A 21,754-nucleotide genomic window follows, 5' to 3' on the forward strand; every position below is an offset into this window, starting at 1 on the left:
CTAGACTATAGACTAGACTATAGACTAGACTATAGACTAGACTATAGACTAGACTATAGACTAGACTATAGACTAGACTATAGACTAGACTATAGACTAGACTATAGACTAGACTATAGACTAGACTATAGACTAGACTATAGACTAGACTATAGACTAGACTATAGACTAGACTATAGACTAGACTATAGACTAGACTATAGACTAGACTATAGACTAGACTATAGACTAGACTATAGACTAGACTATAGACTAGACTATAGACTAGACTATAGACTAGACTATAGACTAGACTATAGACTAGACTATAGACTAGACTATAGACTAGACTATAGACTAGACTATAGACTAGACTATAGACTAGACTATAGACTAGACTATAGACTAGACTATAGACTAGACTATAGACTAGACTATAGACTAGACTATAGACTAGACTATAGACTGACTATAGACTAGACCATGGACTAGACTATATACTGGTTATTTCCCAACCATTTCATTTTACTAAGATTCTGTTGTTGTTGTTGTAACAGCTAAAACTACAAAATAATCTAGTTGGGGGGTTCTAAATCAATGTCCAGGCCTAAAAATTTTGCTACTTCAACTGGATGTGTCCATAAGTCCATTGGACAAATTGAAGTAGAGTGAGCTGAGCAGTTGAGCAGTGAGAGTGTCATAAGGACCTTGACCACATGCAGCACATTCGTTGGGACGGCACAGTCTATACGTTTAGTCAGCATGACATTGTGTTACTTGACTGGGAGGACCTTCGTTTCCTCCCGTTACAGTTCTTAGGGCGGCAATTTGGCAGTTTAGAATGTTTCTCCATTGGGTATCACTGAGCCACACTGGAGCAGCATAATTAACCACTGACAGAACACATAAATCATCAATGTTGTCATAATTGTACTGTCGTCCGCATATGACATCACGTACACTTCTTGTGGATTTGCGGTGAGTTTAGAGAGGTAGAAGTTAAACGAAATTGGCGATAGCACTCCACTTTGAGGTACGCCTTGTTTAACTCTACGGGTTTTGGAGCGTCTGTCTCTAAACTCTTCGGCGGCCACTCAGATAATTTACGATCCATCTATTCGTGTTGTTGTGAATTGCAGGATATCCTCGAAGAGTGTGGCATGACTGACAGTGTCGAAGGCTTTCGACAGGTCAAGAGCCAGTAGGACCATCCTTTCAAACAGCCTCTGCTGATTTAAGCTTTGTGAAATCTGTGTGGCAATGGTGGTTAATGCAGTGGTGGTGCTGTACATTTTGCGGAAACCATGCTGTTGACGAGCTGCTGTTAGATGGCTGGACAGCTGGGGGAAAAAAGGAGAAACGCCTCAAAAGTCTTCGCGTCCGGTGATAGGAGGGATATCGGCCTGTATGATAGTCCTTCCGTCGCATCTTTCTCAGGTTTTAAAATGGGAATAACTCTATCCTTTTTCCATGTTGAAAACCATAGTCAGGTACTCAACTCCCCTCTTGCCCCAACATCAGCATGGATATTCCATCGGTGCTAATCGCCTTAGATGGCTTGGCATTGTTGATGACGTCTGCAACTTGAGCTGGGGTGAAGGGCTGTGGTATGTCCGGGACTGGAAGGTTGTGAAGTTTGCGAACAACGATTTGTTTCGCCTTGCCTCTCTCTCTCAGGGTGTTCAAAGAATTGTGGGCAAAATGCGCTCAAGCACCCTTCAGGGTCGGAAATGGGGATGTCTACAAACTTAATCGCGACTCTGTCATACTTCATCGTCGGATTGGAGAGAGCTCGAACTGTACACCCCAACTTACTAATACCCGAATTCAAGTTGCAGTTCTTCAAATGATCCAGCCATTTATTCCGCTTATCCCCATTTACCAACCATCTGATTGCAAGGTTCAGCTGGGCGAGTCTTGGATCTCCTGGGCTGGTATTTCATATGCGACCAGCAAGAATAAAGCGAGCAGCTACTGAGATGACGGTTTCGTAAGATTCTGTACTCTAGGGCAGTGGAAATTGTATACTCAATTGTCTCTAGTTCCTCTTTATCTTCCAATAACCGATTTACTGATAAAACTATAATTGTGTACTATCGCATTTTTGGAAAAGTGAAGACTAGGGACAAATTCATCAAATTCAACTTAATGTTATCAGATTTTAAGACATTATAAATAAATAATCTTTTTGTTTTTATATCTAATGACTTTTTTTTAATAAAATTAACTAAATTTTATTAATTTTTTTCACCCTACAGGACAGCTGGAGATTCACTATATGAAATATTAGGACTTCCTAAAACAGCAACAGCTGAAGATATAAAAAAGACTTATAGGAAACTTGCTTTAAAATATCATCCAGATAAAAATCCAGACAATGCTGATGCTGCCGATAAGGTACACACATTTTACAAATATAAATTTTAGTTTATATAATTGTAAATTCAAATAATTTGTTTCATTTACAGTTTAAGGAAGTCAATCGTGCACATTCTATACTAAGTGATCAAACAAAACGTAATATTTACGATAATTACGGTTCACTAGGTCTTTACATTGCTGAACAGTTTGGCGAAGAAAATGTTAATGCTTACTTTGTGGTAACATCACCAGCAGTTAAGGTACATTTATACATTGCTAAACTACTTTGGTTTGGAAGCAGGAAAGTAATTATAATTTTTTTTATAATTTTTACAGGCTTTGGTTATTTGTTGTACAATAATTACCGGCTGTTGTTGCTGTTGCTGCTGTTGTTGTTGCTGCAACTTCTGTTGTGGCAAATTTAAGCCACCAGCAAATGAATCACATGATCAGTATTCACATTTAAATGTAAGTTCTTAGAATTATAAGTTAAATTGAAACAAAAAGGAATAGATATTTTTTCAAGGTTCAAGTAAACAAAAATGAAAGAAAAGAAAACAAGAAAATCAAAATTTTCTTTAACAAAAATTTTTAGTTAAAATTTAGTCCTTAGCTTCTGTTCTTTTCTTATTGATTGTTAATATTTGTTTCTTTTAATTTCTAAACCCATTTTGAGGAATGTATAAAAGAATTTGTTTTGCATATCTAGTTTCCCAATTTGTTATTCATGTGGACAGGTCCTTGTGGAAAAATTATCTTTATTATTTAAATTTTGTTTTAATTCTTGTAAAATTTTGTAAAAATTTAACACATTTCGTCATTTCTTGCAAAATGGGTTTTATTGTTATTAAAGTCTTTTTATTGCCCTTTTTATAACATTAATTTTTTGGCTTAGTTTTTTTTTTTTCAATTATCCTAATTCCTTTATACTATTTCCCATTCGCAACACTACCATTTTTGTGTGGTGAAGGCTTTGTGTAACTAAAAATTTTAAATAGCAACAAATGCTTATATATTGTTGATGATTTTTGTGGAGTTTATATGTTGGTATTTTTCTGTTGTAAGTTTTGCATGTTACTTTTTTTTATAAAAATAGTATTGTTTGGTTTACTACAAAATGACAGGTAAGTAAGTAGTAATAACAAATTGTTAGTTTTTTTTTGTAAACAAAAGTTCAAGATCACAAACACAGCCAATTGCTAACAATAATAAAACTATAAGTTTTTTTCCATAATCAAAGATTAACATAAGGTAATTGAAATCATTTTTATATGCATAAAATTTTTGATTTTATTTCGTATTTAACGTAACCGATGAATACAAGAAATTTAGTAAGAGACTAGACAATAAGTAGTTGGGACTATAGTTAGTTCATTTTATGGTCTGACTGTAGGCTACACTAAAGATCATAGTTTTGACTACTCGAGTGAATATTGACAAGTCTATTGACAAGACTATTGACATGACTATTGACAAAACTATAGATTCTGCACTAGACTATACACTAGAATCTCCACTAGACTGTAGATAACAGTATAGACCAGAATATGCACTTTACTACCGGCACCACTATAGACCAGACTATAGACTAGACAATAGTCTGGACTATAGACTAGACTATAGACTTGACTATTCGCTAGACAATGGACTAGATTATTGACTAGACTAGAATATAGACTAGACTGTATATTACTTATAAATAGTCTAGATTATGAACTATTGACAAGACTATAGACTAGACAATAGACTAGACTATATACTAGACTATAGACTAGACTATAGACTTGACTATAGACTAGACTATAGACTAGACAATAGACTAGACTATAAACTGGACTATAGACTAGACTATAGACTAGACTATAGACTAGACTATAGACTAGACTATAGACTAGACAATAGACTAGACTATAGACTAGACCATAGACTAGACTATTGACTGGACTATAGACTGGACTATAGACTAGACTATAGACTGGACTATAGACAAGAACATAGACTGGACTATAGACTAGACTATAGACTAGACTATAGACTAGACTATAGACTAGACTATAGACTAGACTATAGACTAGACTATAGACTAGACTATAGACTAGACTATAGACTAGACTATAGACTAGACTATAGACTAGACTATAGACTAGACTATAGACTAGACTATAGACTAGACTATAGACTAGACTATAGACTAGACTATAGACTAGACTATAGACTAGACTATAGACTAGACTATAGACTAGACTTTAGACTAGACTATAGACTAGACTATAGACTAGACTATAGACTAGACTATAGACTAGACTATAGACTAGACTATAGACTAGACTATAGACTAGACTATAGACTAGACTATAGACTAGACTATAGACTAGACTATAGACTAGACCAACGGTTCCCAAATGGGGGTCCGCGGACCCCTAGTGGTCCGTAGTAAAATCCTAGGGGGTCCGCGAAGACGAACGAACAAAAACATGAATAAACAATATTCTTTTATATGTATGTACAAATATCTCCAATTTTTGTGCAATAATCCCAAATTTTTTGGTGACTTTTTGAATTTTATTTTTTCGGTTGTTTATCAGGAAGAAGCTAGGCCCTACAAATTTATTGTATAACTTTTATAAAGTAAAGTATTGCGTGATTTGTAATTTTTATTTCCTGTATATGTACTGAAATAATGGTTTTTATTTCAGACAAATAATACTCTGCCTTACAATTAAATTAGGGATACTGGTATTCCGGAGTATGAAGTTCAATTCAAAGACAAGCTTATTATTGTTTGAAAGGACTAAAATTATATATTTTCAAAACAGAGGTGACTCTTTATGCATCTCTTTATAAATATTCCAATCCGACATGATACACAGATTTGAACTTGATTTTGTCGACCAATACATATTATTAAATTAACATCAGAAAATCCATAGCGTTTCGCGTAAATATGTAGTCAAAAACCATGAAGTAAAATAATTCGTTGGTATTTTAAAATTCAAATTTAAGCTCCAAATTCAAAGTACTTTAACAATGAGTTCAAATCATATATTATGCGGATAACGCATTCCGCAACAACATAGAAGAAGTCCAACTTTCTTATATTATTTTCCCAGAAAACTTAGCTCACTTACTCAGTTCACCCTTTGCAATCGCAACAAATTTTTGAAACGTGACTCTTTAAGCACATGTGACAATATTTGATAAAGAAACCTTTTCGCTACCTTGAAGAAAAATGAACATGAAAGATCTCACGATCATAAAATGAAACATCATGTTAACATATCAACAAAGAAGTCATTCTATCTTCAAAACATGCAATTGAAAACCTATCTGAAACATTATATATTCTCAATGTACGGGAATATTTTAAAGATATGACATCTCTACATTTATTAAGTCAATTTTCGGATGGACAATTATTTAGAACAATAGAATATCAAAATATGTATGGGGGTCCGCGAAATTAAATAAGTTCTTCAAGGGGTCCGCGAAGTAAAAATCGGTGGGAACCGCTGGACTAGACTATAGACTAGACTATAGACTAGACTATAGACTAGACTATAGACTAGACTATAGACTAGACTATAGACTAGACTATAGACTAGACTAGACTATAGACTAGACTAGACTATAGACTAGACTATAGACTAGACTATAGACTAGACTAGACTAGACTATAGACTAGACTATAGACTAGACTAGACTATAGACTAGACTATAGACTAGACTATAGACTAGACTATAGACTAGACTATAGACTAGACTATAGACTAGACTATAGACTAGACTATAGACTAGACTATAGACTAGACTACAGACTAGACTATAGACTAGACTATAGATTGTCTATAGACTATAGACTAGACTATAGACTAGACTATAGACTAGACTATAGACTAGACTATAGACTAGACTATAGACTAGAATGCAGAATACAGACGTTTATATACTAGACTAGACTATTTAAGATTAATTTTTAACATTTCTCAATTTTTTGTCATCTTTCGCTATTATAATAATTTATAAATTATTCTTTTTTTTAAATTTATTAAATTATCTAATACATGCACGCTATTCTTATTGTTTATAATCAATTACACATTTAATTTCATGACATATATTTCACCATATAATAATCTTCACGAAAATCATCAAAAAAAACCTAAAAACTTGTTTTATTTACTAATCATATTTTACAATTATTACTTTTGTATAAATAAAAATGTTTGTTTAAAAATTCTTATAAAAAGAAAGAAAAAACAAGGTGAAGGGCTCACAAAGATTATTGCTAATTAATTAGTTTTTCAAATAAAATTAGTTATTTGTTGTAAATTAATATAATCAAAATTTGTGTTTAGCTAAAAATTATTTCCTGCAATGATAGAGAAAATTCATATAAAAGTAACTAACATCTTTAGATTAGTAACTAAATACCCCGGGGGCTAGCCCTTTATTTGGATTAAAAAGAAACTTCTTTTGAAATATGATAAAGTTACAAATTCCAAATTTTTTGTTTTCGATTTAAGTAATTAACCTCCAGCTTTAATAAATTACAAAAACTAGTAAAAATTTTCAAAGTTTACTTAAAATTTGTTTGTGCTGCTAATTAATTGATAAATTAAATATTTGTTCAAGCAACAGAGTACTTTTTTTTCGAAATTTTAAACAAATGACTGAATTGAAGTACAATTTAATTTTAGCACACCTTTAAATAGTTTTAACTAAAAGAAACACCTTAAAATGCGTTAAAACCTACTCCACCCTAATATTTTGCTTAAATTTCCTTCACATTTCCTCCAGCTGTTGAAAATTATCAATAACATTTCACCAAAAGGCAAACAATTGTAATAAACAGTTTTATTTCTAAAAGTTAAATTATTTCTTTATTAAATAAAACTGACGCCGAATTGCCGCAAAATTTATTAAAAACTTAAAGAAAACACATTCACATTCCGACTGAAATTTACAAATTAAATTCTGTTAAAACAAAGTACTTTTTAACTTTAAACTCTGCCACGCCTATAGCCTCGGTTATTTACCACTCGAAGTAGTATAAATCTCAATTCATTTTAAATTATATAAAATTTTGTTTTTCTTGTTTTTTTTTTTATAATTTTCACTTATTCACTTTTTCTTTCCTTTAACACAAATTTTTATTTATCCTTTTTTCTTTGATCATTTATAATTTTTTAAAATTGTTTAAAAGAAATTTAAGTTTAAACATTAAACAAAATTTTATATTACCTTATTACTTTTTTGTTAAATCCATCATCACAGCGTGACGGTGAAGTTAGAGAAGCTAGTGATCGTCCCCCAAATATGGGTCAACCTGAACGACTTGTAAGTACATTTGTTGATCATTTGCTTACATTTAATTGTAGTTAGTACTTAACTTTCCTTTAGAAGAAGACAAAAATAAAATAAAAATTATCTTTTTTTTTGTTGTTTTTAGCATGATGTTGCATAAAATGTTGTTGGTGTATTATTAGTTTAATTTTTGTTTGTTTTTCTAGTTGTATAATTATTATTTTTTTTGTTATGCTTGTAAAGTTTATAACTTTTAAATTGTAACCAATGGCTATTATTATGTATTTAACATATTTTAGTTTTTCTTTAACTATATAACTAACAATATTATTTTTATTATTCTATTAACGATTTTAATTTCTTAAATATCCAACAAAATACATATTATGTAAAAATATATACATATAAAGCTATTAATGTATAGATTGTATAATTAATTTGTATTTATAAATAAAATATTATAGTTAATCTGGCAAATTTCTAAAAATCTAAACCACTTTAAACTGAAATACATATTTAATGCATCCTTTAGTTTATTTATAAATGAAAAAGTTATAAGTATTTATTAAACCATTTTCTAGATCATGTTAAATACTTAATATTTCTATCAACAATATTCTTTAGCTTTAATAATGTAACTAACATGGTTTCTAATCTATCTAATGAGCTTTCACTACTTTCTATTTACTCCTCATTTGCTCAATACCATTCCTATCCTTAAACTAAGATAAACTTATTTTAGAACATTTGAAATTTTGTGTAATTAGTATTGAATTTTGAATTCTTACAAATGTACTCTTATAAGATTTTCTACATCTTATAAGATTTTCTACATCTTTAAAGTTTTAAAAGTATTATAGCGAAATAAACTTTCCATAAAAGCTGCTATTTGTTAAATGTTTATATGTTAATGAACAAAACTAGAACAGAACTAGAACAGAACTAGAACAGAACTAGAACAGAACTAGAACAGAACTAGAACAGAACTAGAACAGAACTAGAACAGAACTAGAACAGAACTAGAACAGAACTAGAACAGAACTAGAACAGAACTAGAACAGAACTAGAACAGAACTAGAACAGAACTAGAACAGAACTAGAACAGAACTAGAACAGAACGGAACAGAACAGAACTAGAACTAGAACTAGAACTGAACTAGAACTGAACTAGAACTGAACTAGAACTGAACTAGAACTGAACTAGAACTGAACTAGAACTGAACTAGAACTGAACTAGAACTGAACTAGAACTGAACTAGAACTGAACTAGAACTGAACTAGAACTGAACTGAACTAGAACTGAACTAGAACTGAACTAGAACTGAACTAGAACTGAACTAGAACTGAACTAGAACTGAACTAGAACTGAACTAGAACTGAACTAGAACTGAACTAGAACTGAACTAGAACTGAACTAGAACTGAACTAGAACTGAACTAGAACTGAACTAGAACTGAACTAGAACTGAACTAGAACTGAACTAGAACTGAACTAGAACTGAACTAGAACTGAACTAGAACTGAACTAGAACTGAACTAGAACTGAACTAGAACTGAACTAGAACTGAACTAGAACTGAACTAGAACTGAACTAGAACTGAACTAGAACTGAACTAGAACTGAACTAGAACTGAACTAGAACTGAACTAGAACTGAACTAGAACTGAACTAGAACTGAACTAGAACTGAACTAGAACTGAACTAGAACTGAACTAGAACTGAACTAGAACTGAACTAGAACTGAACTAGAACTGAACTAGAACTGAACTAGAACTGAACTAGAACTGAACTAGAACTGAACTAGAACAGAACTAGAACAGAACTAGAACAGAACTAGAACAGAACTAGAACAGAACTAGAACAGAACTAGAACAGAACTAGAACAGAACTAGAACAGAACTAGAACAGAACTAGAACAGAACTAGAACAGAACTAGAACAGAACTAGAACAGAACTAGAACAGAACTAGAACAGAACTAGAACAGAACAGAACTAGAACTGAACTAGAACAGAACTAGAACAGAACTAGAACTAGAACAGACGAACAGAACAGAACAGAACTAGAACAGAACGACAACTGAACTAGAACTGAACTAGAACTGAACTAGAACTGAACTAGAACTGAACTAGAACTGAACTAGAACTGAACTAGAACTGAACTAGAACTGAACTAGAACTGAACTAGAACTGAACTAGAACTGAACTAGAACTGAACTAGAACTGAACTAGAACTGAACTAGAACTGAACTAGAACTGAACTAGAACTGAACTAGAACTGAACTAGAACTGAACTAGAACTGAACTAGAACTGAACTAGAACTGAACTAGAACTGAACTAGAACTGAACTAGAACTGAACTAGAACTGAACTAGAACTGAACTAGAACTGAACTAGAACTGAACTAGAACTGAACTAGAACTGAACTAGAACTGAACTAGAACTGAACTAGAACTGAACTAGAACTGAACTAGAACTGAACTAGAACTGAACTAGAACTGAACTAGAACTGAACTAGAACAGAACTAGAACAGAACTAGAACAGAACTAGAACAGAACTAGAACAGAACTAGAACAGAACTAGAACAGAACTAGAACAGAACTAGAACAGGACTAGAACAAAACTAGAACAGAACAAGAACAGAGCTAGAACAGAACTAGAACAGAACTAGAACAGAACTAGAACTAGAACAGAACTAGAACAGAACTAGAACAGAACTAGAACAGAACTAGAACAGAACTAGAACAGAACTAGAACAGAACTAGTACAGAACTAGAACAGAACTAGAACAGAACTAGAACAGAACTAGAACAGAACTAGAACAGAACAGAACTAGAACAGAACTAGAACAGAACTAGAACAGAACTAGAACAGAACTAGAACAGAACTAGAACAGAACTAGAACAGAACTAGAACAGAACTAGAACAGAACTAGAACAAACTAGAACAGAACTAGAACAGAACTAGAACAGAACTAGAACAGAACTAGAACAGAACTAGAACAGAACTAGAACAGAACTAAAACAGAACTAGAACAGAACTAGAACAGAACTAGAACAGAACTAGTACAGAACTAACAGAACTAGAACAGAACTAGAACAGAACTAGAACAGAACTAGAACAGAACTAGAACAGAACTAGAACAGAACTAGAACAGAACTAGAACAGAACTAGAACAGAACTAGAACAGAACTAGAACAGAACTAGAACAGAACTAGAACAGAACTAGAACAGAACTAGAACAGAACTAGAACAGAACTAGAACTAGAACTAGAACAGAACTAGAACAGAACTAAAACAGAACTAGAACAGAACTAGAACAGAACTAGAACAGAACTAGAACAGAACTAGTACAGAACTAGAACAGAACTAGAACAGAACTAGAACAGATCTAGAACAGAACTAGAACAGAACTAGAACAGAACTAGAACAGAACTAGAACAGAACTAGAACAGAACTAGAACAGAACTAGAACAGAACTAGAACAGAACTAGAACAGAACTAGAACAGAACTAGAACAGAACTAGAACAGAACTAGAACAGAACTAGAACAGAACTAGAACAGCACTAGAACAGAACTAGTACACAACTAGAACACAACTAGAACAGAACTAGAACAGAACTAGAACACAACTAGAACAGAACTAGAACAGAACTAGAACAGAACTAGAGCAGAACTAGAACAGAACTAGAACTAGAACAGAACTAGAACAGAACTAGAACCGAACTAGAATAGAACTAGAACAGAACTAGAACAGAACTAGAACAGAACTAGAACAGAACTAGAACAGAACTAGAACTGAACTAGAACTGAACTAGAACTGAACTAGAACTGAACTAGAACAGATTTTCTAAGTAATTGAAATAATTTTGAAGAATAATTCGTTTCAAAAAGAAAATGTTTAGCTTAACGCATTTAACTTCTATCTAATCGATTTATGTAATAGTGACCTTTAACCTTTTTATATTGTCTTATTAGCTAACCCAGTGTTCTTCGCTATCCTAAAAACAACATACATAATAAGCCTCTACGATTTTTCGTAATTCCTTTTATTTAAATTATGTACACTGTACATATGTATATGGGAGGTGCTTCGCCTACTATTGCTAATCCAATTATCCTTGAACCAAATGTTCATATTTATACTAAAACTACATCTACAAATACTGAGGACTCCTACCTGTGTTTTTTATCTATTTAGAAGGTGCTTACCCAAGTCCGTCAATTTTCCAACTGTTCATATGGATTTAAATAGTTTCTCCCTATTGCAAATCCTCCAAATTATTACCCATATGTTTGCATGGATGTCATAGTTGTTCGTTCCAGATTTGAAAATTTTATCTTATTCATATGGAAGGTGCCATGACATTATTACTAATCCGCCAATTTTTCACCCAATAGTTCACGTGGATCGCAAATTTGTTGAGCAAACCTTGCTATACAATTTTTTTATTTAACTCATATGGGAGGTACCACGTCCGCTATTGCTAGTCCTACAATTTCTTCTTTCAAATTTTCATATGAATGACAAAATTGTCCTTATAAAATTTTGAGGACTATAGTTGGTACCGATATATTCGACATTTAAAGGAGTGGGCTATTGGTAAAAACTTAACGAGCAGAGTTTCCATATGTTTACATCACTAAGGAAAGTTCTGCGTAAAAGTAAACTTCGACCTAATTACTCTTGGTCGTATCCTATCGCGTAAATATGATCATAATTTTCTTTATTGAGTTGATGGCATTCGATATAGTACAAGAAATCTAAATTAAGACGAACAAAATGCCATTGACCACTGCAATTGCGTTTCATAGCTGAGCTCTCGAAATATATAACAAGGCTTGTGATCGTTGTGGATTATACATTGACCACATTATCTTCGTCTTTCTTTAGGTAGCCTTGATTGGCCATATGAATTTCATATTCGTTGTGCATGTCTCAAATCGATCATTTGTATCTAGAGAATATTATTTCGTCTAAGCTGTAGATATCATCCCTTACGAGTTTTGTCTACAAAGGTATCTCCAGGTGTCAAGGTGTCACACTACGGAATATTTCGTCATCTTATTAAAAGATGATCGACATTCAATGACCAAGTTTCATGTTGTATAGACCAAATTGTTAGCTCATAGAAACTAGAACCTAAGTTTAATAGCATGAAGTCCAAAAGAAAATCTCGTTCCCGAGTGTGCAACATACATAAGTTGTGTTTTTTCTCAGTTTGCCACTCACTACATCCTTTGTTTTAAAGCCATCAATGAAAATCTTGTGTGATACATCACGAAGGATTAGTTCCATCTCATTCGTATTCTACTGAATCCACATGGAGAAGTCTCTATCACAAAATGGTTTGGGGTGTGCAGTAGTAAGTACAATCAAACGGAATTTTTAGAAGCATATTGATATTTGATATATCCACCAAGTTATGTGCCAATCCTGATCTCTAGCAAAAAGGGCAGAGACAGAGGAAATTTTCTTTATCATTGTGATCTGTAGTGTTTAAAATCATGAAATAATTTCGTAATCATAAAATCTTACAAGGTCAATGTCCTTAAAGTGGCTTTGGACAGTTTGTACGCAATGTTTTTTGCCAGGTATGTCAGAATGGCCAAACACCCGAAGCTGCTCCAGTTTCAAATGGATCGTCGCAAATTGCTGAAAATTGGTTTCCATAATAGTCACTGTCTTAAAAATTGTTGTAGTAGCTAAAACTATACAATAATATAATGTCCAGGCCTAAAAATTGTGCTACTTCAACTGGATGTGTCCATAAATCCATTAGACAAAGTGAAGTAGGGTTGGCTGAGCAGTTGAATATGTGGTGGGTATCATGGGGACCTTGATCACATGCTGGACATACGTTGGGACGGCACGGTCTATGTGTGACCAGTAGGCATTAAGCCTGTTGCTCAATCCTGATCATAGTAGTAGAAGAAGTAATTTTATTTTCCGCGGCAGGTTTTCTGCTGTGTCTGCTATGGGCGGTGAGTGACCTCCAAGTACGACATTCATGCAGTATTCTGTGACCGCGGAATTGATGGCATCTCTATGAATGTCGTTTAAAGCTACCATATACGAGGACTCATCTATTGGATCCTGCATATAACTGCGTATGTTCTCCTCTTATATACGAAGATCCTTCCTAACATGCCTTGGGGGAGCATCCAACTGTGTGATGTTAAAGTTAGGATGACTTCTCCGGTGAACTGATTAGTCAACATGACATTATGTTCCTCGACTAGGAGGTCATTCGTTTCCTCGTATAGATGATGTTCAGAGGTAATTTGTAGGCAACCCGTTACAGTCCTTAGGACAGCTTTTTGGCAGCTTTGAATGTTTCTCCACTGGGTATCACTGAGCGAAGGTGGCCACACTGAAGCAGAATAATTAACCACTGACCAATCAATCGTTTTTTTATGTAGCTAATAAGGTTTCTTTATCCCATACCCCATGTGCTGCTGACTAGCACTTTGGTGCAATAACGATGAATACGATCAATAGATTTATTCATCATTGTAAGGTAAACCGCTAGTGATAGCCTTCGAGTTGACTAGTTGGGAGAAAATTATTCTAGGAGATAGCCGTGCCATTTCCACTGGTCATTCTTTCCTTCGTTGCTTCACCTTGCCTAAGAAAGTTCATAGAACGAAAGAACTTATACAGAAGTTGTTGTAGGGTGAACCAAGTCTGCCAAGTTTAAAGTGTCCTGTAGTGACAGCAATAAAGTTGCTATGTTCGGAGCATCATAATTTTAGAAGATAGGTCGTGCATTTTTATTCAACACTGGCCATATTTACCTGGTTTTGGTTCGTTGTTCCATATTGCACACTTTAAACGAAAAGGGCAAGTTTAGAAGAGTAATAAATAATAGCCTGTGTAGATTGGACCCCGTTCTTATTCCAATATATGTAAACTCCAAAAAGCCACGGTATTCTATGATGTTTTAAAGGAAATCCACATTAATAAAGGAATCAGAAAACTGAGAACTCTTAAGCTGGAGGTCCACACTTTACGGCAAAGAATTTCGTGCTTTTCATACCTTTCTTTGCATCCCACGCATCAAGTTACTTGCTACGCTTCTTAAGAGTCAATTTTTTGCTTAATTTACAAATATCTTCGCGTTTTTTTTTAGTTTTTTATTTATATTTTCAAAATTTAACTCTTTTTAGTTTATTAAAGTTGATAAATACACATTAAAAATAGAGTATAAGTTGTCAAAATCAGCTGACATATTCGTGCGCCGCTTATGACACTTACAAAAGTAGAAAGTATATCTACTTTAAGCATTCTAAGCGTCAAGGCATCCTACGCCTTTAAGCTTGTAGCATGTAGCACACAACAACATTGATTCTACTTTTTTGACAGCCACGTAGGATGCGAAGAAGCGTAGAACTCGTGGTGTGGACCACAAAGTATACAGAGGTGTCACTTTTGACATTTAAAAAAGTCTAAAATCAGCTTTTGTTTGATTTTGAAATTGTTTGGTGAGAAGAGGTATATAAAATACAGCTAAAAAAATCATTGAAATCGTTTTGTACGAAAGAGAGGGAAATAGTTTTTTGCTCGTGATGCCTCTGTATACCCTGTAGTGTGGACCTCCAGCTTTAAATCGATATTAAGTTATCAATAACTTTAAAATCAAAATTGATTGAACAGATTTCGATGTATTGTATGTTGTTGTATTTGTTGCCCAAAATGCTTCCACCTTACTTACTGCATCAAGGTACTTTCTAAGCACTGATTTCTTCTGTAATCTCTAACAAAAATTGACCAAACGAAAGAAAAAACTTCAAAATTTTATTTTAAAATATTATTTATTTAATGTATGATGAAAAGAATAAAAATATAGACAAAATGGTTTAATATACTTATAAATAGATATATTACTTTTTTAAATATTCTTATGCTAAATGATAAATTAAACATTTGTATACTTTTTTGGAATTTTTATAGGAGGAAGTTGATTTGGATGCAGATCCAACCATGTCATCTCAAGGAAATCAAGGAACTACATCAAACGCAGGTGGTCAACCCGTATTTGCAATGCCACCACCACCGGCCACAGGTGTAAATCCATTTACTGGTGCTCCAGTTGCAGCCACAGAGCAAACTTCATTGAATACAACAGAGCAAACAACTTATACCCCAGGTATATAAAAAGAAACTACTACTTACCTTCCCTCCAAACCCTCATAATAATAATAAAAACAATTGTTTTGTTAATAAACAATAAAAACAACAACAACAAAATCGTAGCTAAAAGAAAAAATTACTTAATACTACAAAGAAAAATGAAAAATGAAAAATTTAACAAAAACTTTGATAATTTTTTTTAAAAGGGGGAAAATTAAATAAATTATAAAACGGAAACTTAAGAAAAAAACCATTTTATAAAACTAATTACAAACATAGTTATGGTGTTGCATTCTTCTATTGAATAACTTATATATATTTATATAATTGAAGAGATAATAAAAAAACAAATATTTAAAAACAATATAAAAAAACATTATTAAGAAAAAAACAAATCAATTGATATTTTTGCAAATTACTTACTGAGAAAAATCGTTGAAAAAAATACTGCAAAAATAACAAAACAAACAAAACATCTTGGGAAAAATTATATAATTATATGAATTAAATGCGTTAAGACCATCGAATTAAATGTTGTTTATTCAATAATTATAACAAAGAAAAAACGTAAAAGTAAACCTATTTAAAGAAAAAACATAGACAAAATTAAAAACATTAATAATTGCAAATAATATTAGTATAAAACATATATAATTAATTCACTTAAAATTTAATATTAACATTCATTTTTTTAAAAATTTATTATTAACTAATTGCTCAGTTCTTTCATTAACACACATAATTAGCCAAAGATTTTTTTTAATAATAAATTATTTCTACTTTTTTTTTCTTATCACATAAAATATTTTATAGCTATTTGTTGGAAATAATTCCTTTTAATGTGTTTTATCATTAGTTTTTTGTTTTGGCAACAAATTTTATTTCTTAAAAATTTTATAAAAAAAAATCTAAAAATAATGTAAATCAAAACATTTTCATTGTTTCTTCATGTGACAGTAAGTATGTAAAGGTTTTGAATAAGTTTTCCGCTAACATTTTTATTAATTTATATCCTAATAAAAGCTTATTATGGAATGTTTTAAAAGAAGAATGAAGTAATTGTTAAAAGAGTTTGACACTGCCATTTTAAACATTAAGGGGCTTGTTCTTAATACAAAACTGGCCGTTAACTAGCAAGTTGATATCTGTTTCTAATAAAAACTTACATAGGAAAAAGTTAGCAGCCAGTTAGTTAGCAGTGAGTTTTGTATTATGGATAAGTCTTATCCAGATTCCTGCAAATAATAGAATACATATGCACTTCATTTATATTGGAGCTTCTATTGATTTATATTGAAATACGTTTTTTTGAAAAGATTTTGTTAGAAAAATGTTTGGTATCAAAACAATTTCATGCAAAATTTGGTTCTATAAACCTTTGTTAAATGTTTATTAATAAACCTCTTACACTATACAAAGTATCTAAAAAAGACTGTTAGACTCTAACACCTTTTGACATCTGTTGAATGAAATCCTAAAATAGAGAAACAAAAATAATATAAAGTGAGAGAAGAGATGACGGTAAACAGGTCGGCTCCCAATGGTTTCCAACCTAGAAATTATAACGAATCAGTTCATTAAAGAAGAAAGTGTAAGGGAATCTAAAACTCTCTACAAAACGAAGAAATCACTGATTCTCCAGATAAAACCTAATAGACCGCGAGGCTAGAGTCCCGCAATATCCCAGCCATTTCAATCTGAGATTCTGTAATCTATATGGTCAATTGTCTCGACAAAACCTAGTCGAAGATATGAATGATTCCCGTGAAGAAGTCTAAGAGACTGCGATGCTAGAGACCCGTAATATCCCTGAGATTCTGCAATCTATATGCTCAATTGTCTCTACAAAACCTATGACTGATTCCCGTAAAGAAACCTAAGAGACTGCGAAGCTAGAGTCTCGCAATATCCCTGTCGTTTCAACCTGAAATTCTGTACTCTATATGTACAATTGTCTCTACGAAACCTAGTTGGAGAAATGACTGATTCCTGTGAAGAAGAATAAGAGCCTAAGAGACTGCGAAGCTAGAGTTCCGTAATATCCCAGCCATTTCAACAAACCCTAGTTGAATTCCGTGAAGAAGCCTAAGAGACTGCGAGGCTAGAGACCCGCAATATTCCAGCCATTTCAATCAGAGATTCTGTAATCTATATGCTCAATTGTCTCTACGAAACCTAGTTGGAGAAATGACTGATTTCTCTTATAAAGCCTAATAGACTGCGTGGGTTGAGCGCCACAATATCCCAGACATTTTAACCTGAGATTCTGTACTCTATATGATCAATTGTTTCTAGCTTCTCGGCATCTTCACATAACCGGCCAGTATGTAACAGTGCCACTTACTGGCAAAAGCCTTGTTTAAGCAAAGCAAGGACCCTATCCAATCCTTTTGTTGTTGCTGGGGTTGATATCCCTTGACCGAATAATTCGGATCATTATGGTACGTAGAACCGGCTGTCGCGGGAATGATCCAGTTTTAAAGGTATCTTGATGAACTTTACATCCAGTGTTGGCCATAAGGTCTTTGCAATCCGTTTTACTATTTAAGGACTGTAATATTGACAGATGGGTGGTTTTACTCCTTCTTCCTTTCACTTTTGTATAGGTTAAAAAATAATCTAGCTAGTTCGTCTGCAACCTCATTGTCATGCACATTGCAATATTCTCTTAATGTCTCGAAAGGGTATTTTTACAATCCGAAACCAAGCATGAATGTTCTAAGGCCAGCTTGAGATGGACCTAAATTGTCACAAACAACACCAGATCTATATGATTCCGTATCAGTTCCATCGATTTCTAGATCGCTACGATCTCTGCTTTGAACATTCTGTTCGAGTACATGCTGTAATTTTTATTTTTCAGATAATTTGATGAAATTGGAATTCGCCTCTTTTTTCGCATAAACATGAAACCTATTGAAAATGATGGGAGCTCATTTTTATGTAAAAAAACTTGGGTTTCTACAAAAACCGACACAACTAAGTTGTATATGAACCTTAACTGTCGATGTTCATAATGACCGGGTTCTAGCCCCCATATGAACACCTTTTCAGAATGAAATACTTTTGAAGAATTTTATCTATTTATACTAAGGGCTCCACAATTTGAATTACAGTCCGTTTAAATGTTAACTGAACAGTTATTTATATTAAAGATCTATGTTTCTAGCTTTGATTCTATATAAATGCATGTGTTAATACCGGATACGTAGGGATTATATTCAAGACTCTCTATCTTAAAAAGCACTTAAATATTTCAATAATAAGAGATAGCGACTATTGAGTGCAGTCCCTCGATAACACAGGCCAACAAATCTTTAACCAATGACTAGATTATAAAGGATCAACTCATGACATAAAATAAATTCGATGTGTACGAACATCTCTGTCTATTCTAGTCGACCGTCTATCACTCCTATCAGAATTCTAATACTCCTACTGTCCAACCTTAATAGTATACTCGTTGCCTTGGCATTCTAAATCGGTCATAAGGACTTGGATACCCTGTTATCCATCCTACTGTGTCAGGAATGGTTAGTGGAGCTCCTTAATTTATTGGGGATTAACCTGCAGTAGTAGCAGGTAGAAGGTTTCACCGACCTAACTCCACTATTAGTGTTCAGTACTAAACTGGAATGAACTACATAACATTTCAAGACCTTACTATTCTTAATAACCTTCTAATTTGTGTCTTAATCAGTTCCGGTTGTGGGGTAACACTTAGCGCCATCCTGTAGAAAGCTCCCTTTTAACTCGGCTAAATCACATAAACACTAACCTATTAAATAAGAAATAAGCCTTATCAATGGACATTGTGTCGATTATGTATATTAGTTGCCATTTCAGGTTGCGTTGCCAGTTCCAAGTTCCCAAAATGAAATTAATTTTGCAATAAAACTTTAATGACTGATTTTGAAAGACATTTTGGTTAATTTGGTGGCGATGTTCAAACCTTAATCTATTCGTGATGATTTGCCAGATTATACTGTTTATAAATGGCAAAAAGTGAGCTCAACATAACAGTTAATATGACAGTAAAGTAAGTTCTATCGGGCCCAAAAAACATCTATCACTTTTCTGAAGATTCAAGCTGCGCAGAATCTAAATTTTATCTCAGAATTTCACTACTCAATAAGACAATAGTTAAGGGTTTCAGATAAAAATCATTTCGAGTTTTTAAAAGGGCTCCTATATGGCGAAAACGTGGTTTTTACTTTTAGGCGAAGTTATCTCGAAATTTAAATAGTGAGGTTAGATTCAGATTTAGCACAGCTTAATCCTTTAGATAAGTGTATTCTAGTCCCAAGGTTTCGTTATTTTTGTAATATGGTCGCCCTGTATAATTACTTAATTACTTTAAGCAAAATGCGAAAAGTTTAGGCGGAGTTATATCGAAACTTTTGATTGATAAATTGTGAGGTTAGACATGAATATTTCATAGTAGAAGATATGATATTAAACTCTTTATGAAATTTCCATCTTTAATAAGGATGATTGTTACCAAAATGTATTAATATCCTTAAAAAGGAACAACTTTGATATTAATTTTGTATTTGAAGTTTAAGAAAAGGAAAGTATTGGCTTTAGAAACTTGAAATTTAAACCTTTAGTTAGCTAAAGGATACCTTAGAGTATTATGTTAGAGTATTTTTTATAATTTTGAGCCTGTTCGGAAATGCATCACAGCGCTGCATCTTAACGAATACTTTTTTGTCTAAAACAAAAATATGATTAGATTTCAGTAACATTTTTCCCAAAAAACGCTTAACACAGCTCCAATCATTCTTGTTTTTAGCATGATTTTTGTTGTTTTACACATTATTGTTCTAATGTTGCATTAATAATTTGTTTAAAATATCTCATAAAATTATTTAATTTATGTGTTTATTTAAATTTAATTTTCTTTTTTTTTCCTCTCAGATATGGTAAACCAAAAATATTGAAACTTCTTCACCACACATTAAACAACATTTATTTCAACCACAACATTACGAAATTTTACAAACATTATTTATGCATAAATGTTTATTTCCTTCTTATTATTATTATTATTTTTTTAAATAATGTAAAATATTAAAGTATTTAATATTATTAACTATAAAAAACAAACAAAAAAAGTAATTATTTACAACAACCAACAAAGAAAATAAAACTTAAAACTAAAAAAAAACAATTCCAAGTACCAAATAAACAAGAAAATAAATTTAATTAAAAAAAACAGAATGAAAAAAGGCTTTAAACATAAACAAAAACTAAAAAGTAAAAGATGCCATGTTTCATAAACAATTTAAAAACAATAATGAGAAAAAAAGCCTAAAGGCAAGCTATAAAAAAAGTTTAATAATTAAGTCATCATATTTAAAAAAAAAAACACAAGAAAACAAATATTAAATTGTAATTATATAAACAAAACTAATTAAATATATTTCAAAAATTTAACAACCAAATTTAAAGAAAAAAACAAAATAAAATAAATTTCTATAATAATTATATTTTAATTGTATAATATTTATATATAAATACCTTTTTCCAAAAACCACAAACAAACCACTTAATTAAATAATTAATTATTATATATACATTATGTAGTAAATAACTTGAATGTATATGTACGTATTTGTTTAATTTATATCAAAATTACAAAAAAAAAAAAAAAAAACAAAAACTAAATAAAATAATATTAATAAAGTCTTTAAAAATAAAAAATATATATTAAAACAAAATTAAATAATGTTATTTAGTTGCATTTCTCTGTGTGTGTGTCCCTCTCTCTCTCTTTCTCTTAAACTCTCTTTTCCTCTCTCTTATTAAATATTTGACTAAATAAATAATACAATGTTTAATTAAATAAAATAACAATTCTTTTATTAATACAACAACAACAACAATTAACATGTTAATAATACTCATTCATTGTATTTGTATTTAGTAAATGTTATTAGGTTTTTGAGTAAAATTATTTCAGTTTTCTCTTTAAG

General features: G+C 32.0%; 1 protein-coding gene across 4 annotated transcripts in view; it reads left to right on the top strand.

Annotated features, from left to right (window-relative positions):
- Window positions 1-20,960, top strand: part of LOC119604555 (dnaJ homolog subfamily C member 5 homolog) — a 32,409-nt gene extending 11,449 nt beyond the window's left edge. The window contains exons 2-7 of one of the 4 annotated variants that reach the window (XM_037957242.1): window positions 2,238-2,376; window positions 2,448-2,600; window positions 2,677-2,808; window positions 7,615-7,677; window positions 15,597-15,792; window positions 20,697-20,817. In XM_037957242.1, coding sequence (XP_037813170.1) covers window positions 2,238-2,376; window positions 2,448-2,600; window positions 2,677-2,808; window positions 7,615-7,677; window positions 15,597-15,792; window positions 20,697-20,719 — 706 coding nt within the window. In that variant the 3' untranslated portion in view covers window positions 20,720-20,817. The other 3 variants (XM_037957243.1, XM_037957244.1, XM_037957245.1) reach the window with 3 other exon arrangements.
- The last annotated feature ends 794 nt before the right edge of the window (window positions 20,961-21,754 follow it).

Source organism: Lucilia sericata, unplaced genomic scaffold (assembly GCF_015586225.1).
Source record: "Lucilia sericata isolate MDLA Ls3-8-SP2 unplaced genomic scaffold, ASM1558622v1 Contig000403F_arrow, whole genome shotgun sequence".
NCBI lineage: Eukaryota > Metazoa > Arthropoda > Insecta > Diptera > Calliphoridae > Lucilia > Lucilia sericata.